The sequence below is a fragment of the Microtus oregoni genome, unplaced genomic scaffold (assembly GCF_018167655.1).
Source record: "Microtus oregoni isolate MIOR12 unplaced genomic scaffold, Mior012 000036F_ref0000092, whole genome shotgun sequence".
Classification (NCBI taxonomy): Eukaryota; Metazoa; Chordata; class Mammalia; order Rodentia; family Cricetidae; genus Microtus; species Microtus oregoni.
The window spans coordinates 17781173-17787057 of record NW_024543095.1 but is presented as its reverse complement, the minus strand read 5'-3'; the positions used below and the strand labels follow the sequence as shown (position 1 = coordinate 17787057).

General features: G+C 48.2%; 1 protein-coding gene across 1 annotated transcript; it reads left to right on the top strand.

The window, feature by feature from the left end:
• Positions 1-2207: 2207 nt before the first annotated feature.
• Positions 2208-2888, top strand: Atp6v1e2 (ATPase H+ transporting V1 subunit E2). Its single transcript, XM_041631361.1, has one exon. The coding sequence runs from the start codon at positions 2208-2210 to the stop codon at positions 2886-2888; it is 681 nt and encodes a 226-aa protein (XP_041487295.1).
• Positions 2889-5885: the final 2997 nt, after the last annotated feature.

The following is a 5885-nucleotide window of genomic DNA, read 5'->3' as shown; positions in this document are numbered from 1 at the left end:
TACTGAAGAAAATGACCTTCTGTCCTCCAGCAGCTCAAGACTGCCGTCAGCTTTCCTGGGTAGGGTGGGTGGGTACCCCACCAACCCTCATCCATCTGGGATTGAATGTTTATGGATTCAGCCTTTTGTAGGTCCTATGTAGGCAACCACAGCTGTTGTTAGCTCGTGAATGTCATGGCCACACCATGCCCATAGGACAGTATTTTATGGCCCTAGTAGGAAGGTTTGTTTTTTGTTTTGTTTTGTTTTTTGCTTTCTTGTGTTTTTGTTGTTGTTGTTTGTTTGTTTCTGTAGTACTAGGATGAAACCCAGGGTTGTGTGCATATTAGGCAAATGCTCTACCGCGGAATCACATCCCCAGCCTGAGGATTCTCCTCCTCCTCCTCCTCCTCCTCCTCCTCCTCCTCCTCCTCCTCTTCCTCCTCCTCCTCTCTTCTTCATTATAATTATTGCCAGAGGAGGATATGTATATGATGAGTGTTTGCTGTTATAGAATATTATTTTAAGATGTGCTACATTTGTTTATGCTGTAGAACATTTGTCTAATGATGCAAAGATGTATTGCATTCTTTTGTGATGCATTTGTTTAACTCTCTAAAGCTGTGTTACTTTGCCTGTCTAAAACACCTCAATGGCCTAATAGAGAGCTGAACACCCAATAGTAGTAAGGCAGGAGAAAGAATCGGTGGGGCTGGCAGGCAGTGAGAATAAATAGGAGGTGAGACCTGGTAAAGATCGAGGGGTGAGAAAGAGGAGGAGCAAGAAAAGAAGGGGACAGACACATAGCCACACAGTCACACAGCCAGCACAGAATAAGAAGGAAAGAAAAGAAATACAGAAATAAAGGGAAAACCCCAGAGGCAAAAGGTAGATGGTATAATTTAAGAAAAGCGGACTAGAAACCTGCCAGGCTAAGGCCGGGCACTCACAGGAAATAATAAGCCTCCATGTGTTTATTTGGGAGCTGGATGATGAGCCACCCAAAGAGCAAAGAATTGCACACACACACGCACGCACACACACATGCGGACACACATGCACACACATGTGCACACACACGAACACACATGCGCACACATACACACATGCACACATGCTCGCGCGCGCACACACACACACACACACACGCACACCAGTTTGTGAGTATAAGGTCACACATACCATGGAGCATTCATGGAGGTCAGAGTAGAAGAGTTGGGTCTGTGTTTCTTCCTTTACAGGGGTCCTGGGGACCACACACAGGTTGTCGGGACTGTTTGGCAAGGGCTCTAGCCCAACACTCATTTTCAGATCCCAGATCCCAGACGATGCTGGCAGAGGTTTTGATGACAGCTGGTGTAGGATGAGCAGCAGGAAAGGAATGAGACTTTCAAAGATGGATTTCTTAAAGGCCCTTGATACGATTCAAATATCTACACAAGTTGGAAACCCTCCCTGGTGAAAAGACTACATCTGCAGGCCCATGCCTCTCCCCAGGGTGCCTTTCTCCTCTGAGCCATCCTCTTAAATCTGTATCTTTAGAGGCCTTGTGATGCCTTCCCGAGCAGTCTTCCTAGATCGAATCCTGCCTTACCAGGTTCTCATGATTCTCCTCAGTCCTCCCCAGCTCATAATGTATCTATTTGGTTTTTTAACCTTTTTTTTTTAAAATAGTGTGCATGAGTGGTTTGCTTGCATACATGTCTGAGTGACACATATGTGCAGTGCCTGCAGAGGCCATCAGAGGGTCTAGAGTTACAGGTAGTTGTGAGCTACCATATGAACACTAGAAATCGAACTCAGGTCTTAATGGCTGAGCCATCTCTCTAGCCCCACGTCGAGACATTCTTTATGTTTGTATATTGATTTGATATTTCCACTCCATTGACTTTCCATCACTGTGTTGAGAATTCTGGACTAGAATGGCCCCAACTTGCGGCTATTGGGTGACAATGAGTGGAAGAGGAATGGAACGGAGGGTGAAGCCTCTGTTACTAGGGAATGAACAGTTTCTTACAAATCTTCTTCCATCCCTGGCTTTCCGTTTACTTCTCTATACACTGAGGGCTGTAGAGATGGTCTCCAGGGTCTTTCCTTTCAACTCTGATTAGCCCTTTCCTCCTCTGTGGATTCCACAGGGAGGACGTAGAACATTAGGAGCACTCTGGAAACTGCTCTGAATCGAAGGGTCCACGAGCTCTCCCTCTCCCCACGTCCTGAGAGCAGCTATGGCCCTGAGTGACACCGATGTGCAGAAGCAGATCAAGCACATGATGGCTTTTATTGAACAAGAAGCCAACGAAAAGGCCGAGGAGATCGACGCCAAGGCGGAGGAGGAGTTTAACATTGAGAAAGGCCGCCTCGTGCAAACCCAGCGACTAAAGATCATGGATTACTATGAGAAGAAGGAGAAGCAGATAGAACAGCAGAAAAAAATCCAGCTGTCCACCATGAGAAATCAGGCGCGGATCACAGTCCTGAGAGCCCGAGACAACCTCATCTTGGAACTGCTCAAGGATGCGAAGATGAGACTCAGTATAATCGTGCTGGATCCGGATATCTACCAGGAGCTGCTGGACAAGCTCGTGCTCCAAGCCTTTCTCCGGCTCCTGGAGCCTGCGATGATCGTCCGCTGCAGGCCACAGGACCTCCACCTGGTGGAGGCTGCCGTGCAAAGGGCCCTCCCTCAGTACGTGATGCTCTGCCAGAAGCGTTCAGACGTCCAGGTTGATCATAAGGCATACTTGTCTCCAAATGCCGCTGGCGGGGTGGAGGTCTATAGCAGCGATCAGAAAATAAAGGTTTCCAATACTCTGGAAAGTCGGCTGACTCTCGCGGCCCTGGAAAAGATGCCAGAGATACGAAGGGCTTTGTTTGGAGGTAATTCCAATAGAAAGTTCTTTACATAAAGGCGCTGGAAAGGGAAGCTTGGGCTGAACAGCAAAGTCAAAAAAAGTCTTAAGTCATTCGGACAAAGGGAACTGGGGTGGGGGGATGCGTCTGCCTCTTTGGAAGCTCTGGTGTTGATTCCTAGCTTTGAATAGCTAAAAGAATGATATTTTGTCAACTTTGGAATAAAGCACAAATAATGCTTCAGAAATCAAATTCTAGTTCATCCATATTGATGACAATTTCTGGGGCATTTTGAAGTCTGGAATGAATGAAGTGAAGATGTCTTCACCTTAGTTGAGATATAAATAGCCCCTTTGACCTATGAGTCCAAGGCTCTAAGCTTATTCAGCTATGAGATGGGTTTTTCCTTCCTTTTTTTCAGCTTTAGTAACTTGTGACAATGGTATTAAATCAGGGCCAGCATCATGGATGTGCCTGGTCCAGCTTCCCCGGAGCTCATGATCAGAAAAGCCCCGGGCAATCAGAAACGGAACCTACAGTTTCGTGGCTCTAGCTTCTGCCTCGAAATTCTTGCTATCTTTGGAGATGAGTAAGAGAAACGTCAGTGGGACATTTGAGTGTGTACCATGGGTTTGGACCCTGAACTTATGAATGCTACAGATTCCAGAAGTCCACCTGTATTTCCAAAGTACATTCTTGGCCTGTCTCTCCCATCTCCCTGCTGTTCCAAGGTCCAGCCTTCTACGTTACCAGCCTACATCACCACCCCTCCACCCCTGTATGCATGCTGGGTCAGAGTGGGATATACAAACTCTATGGAGTTCAGGATCAACTACAAAGATAGACATCTCTGCTCTTAGTTCAGGCACAGTGTGCAGTTCTTGAGGTTGATGGGAAAGAGAACCCAGCAGTTGTCAAACTTTCTGGGCCCAAGTATCATGGCAGGATCCTCAGGGGCTTCTGAGCAGTCTGGGGTCTGCAAAAAATCCCCCCACCTGCAGGAGTCTTCCCTCAGATAGCCAAATGCCTGTGGAGATTTGGGCTGGGAGAAGCCGAAGTCGTTTTTGTTTACACGTGGGGATTACATAGTGTCAAATGAACAGTAGGACTGGAGATGTAGCTCACCAGTTAAGAGCACTTGTTGCTCCTTCAGAAGACCCCAGCTCATTTCCAGCACTCAGATGGCTCATGGTCATTCATCTCTAACTCTGGTTCCAGGGGATCCAATTCATTATGACCTGTGCAGGCACCAGGCACACATATGGTGCACACACATACTTGAGGCAAACCCTCGCATGTGAACAGTAAAATCTGTGCTCATCTTGCTTTACTTAGGAAGACATTAAGTAGAAAACAAACATGAAAGGTGGAGAGTGTAGCGAGCTGCGTGGTGTCACACCTGATGGAGATGTATAATCAACTCCTATGGCTAAAGGATCATCAGCTGCTTGCAAATGCGTGGGCCTATGGGCAGTGCCCACCTGGTAATCCGGGATTGGCAGCCCATGCCTACTTAAGGGCTGGGAGAGGTTTGCCTGGGGAGAGAGGTCAAGGAGAGAGAAAGAGAGAGGAAAAAGAGAGAGAGAGAGAGAGAGAGAGAGAGAGAGAGAGAGGTCAAGGAGAGAGGAGAGAGGAAAAAAGAGAGAGAAGAAAAAGAGGAAGGAGAAAGACAGAGAGGGAAAGAGAGAGGTTTGCCCAGAGAGAGAGGGGAAGAGAGAGAGTGAATAAAGTCCTGGAATAAACCGCAGTGAGAAGAGCTCCGGTGGTCGCGTCATTCCTTGCGGGACTAGGGTGGCCGTGACAGGAGAGACTGCAGAAGCACTTCCTGTGCCATCACACTTCCCTTACTGTTTAAACAAAGGCGCCTTCACTTTTACTGTACAGTGGACCCCACAGGTTCCATATTTAGTCTGCATGGGTATGTATGCTCTCAGTTGAGTTCGTGAGTATGTGCCTTTGATAAAAGGCTTGGAGCAGAAGAAACCCTGGGCACCTTTCCAGAGCAAATGCTATACCCTGTCTGACCAGGACCATGTACTGAACAGAGAAGCCCATAGGACGCAAACACAAAATTAGGTTATTAGTAAGTTGGGGTACTTCATAACCCAGGGACAGAAATCTCCCAAGGCCTCAGAAAAGAGCTGCAATTGAGACTCAAAAAGCCACTTAGAATCCTCTTCCTCCTAAGTCCTGCCTCCATGATTTGCCAAATTCTCCTCACAGCGTTACCATGCCACCCATTGCTTGGCCTTGCTCTTCCCCCTCCTCCTCTCTTTCCGTGGCCCCAGAATACCCCTTTACCATGTCCCTTCAGCCAAACCAAAAGGGATGTTCAGCCAAGCCCTGACATTCTCCCAGTTCCCGGCCACAAGGACCACGTCCCCTTGAGGGTTCCACACAAGAGGCCTTTATTTCCTGATGTCACTTACACACTGCCTTCCAGACAGGGGTCACCTTTGCTCTTCTTTGTAACCCCGCTGCCTGGGACTGGCACTGCAGCTGGTGGCTCTGGGTGAGTAGTCAGGGACATTCTGGATGGGGGACTCCTGAGTCTCTCCTAGGCTGACTTGTCAGAAGGGAACGGATGTGGCACAAGGGTCTGGGGAAGGGCATCTCCATGGTATTTCAGAATCAGAGCTTGACAAGAAAAACCTTCTCCACTGCTCCTGGGAGAAAGGACTGTAATGGGGCTTTTGAGCTGGGCAGTGGTGGCACACACCTTTAATCCCAGCACTTAGGAGGCAGAGGCGGTGGATCTCTGTGAGTTTGAATCCAGTCTGGTCTACAGACAGAGTTCCAGCACAGCCAGGGCAACATAGAGAAACCTATTTCAGGGGAGAAAAAGTTACTGAATTTGAGGAAGTATGCCTCCTACCTTGCTTCCCTTCTGGCCTGAATGCATCTGGGGGCTTCTGCACCTCTTCCTTCCATGGGAAGGGCCTTGCTTTGCACCTGTGTGCACAAGCTAGGGTGCTCCAGAAGGCGTGTGCCTAACCAGTGTCCTTCACAGGTGTCATAGGAAATGCATCTTCCAGCTTCGAATCTGCACAGCT

Bases quoted from the DNA above. Each gene is read 5' to 3' on its own strand.
- Atp6v1e2 (XM_041631361.1), top strand. From the start codon at position 2,208: ATGGCCCTGAGTGACACCGATGTGCAGAAGCAGATCAAGCACATGATG.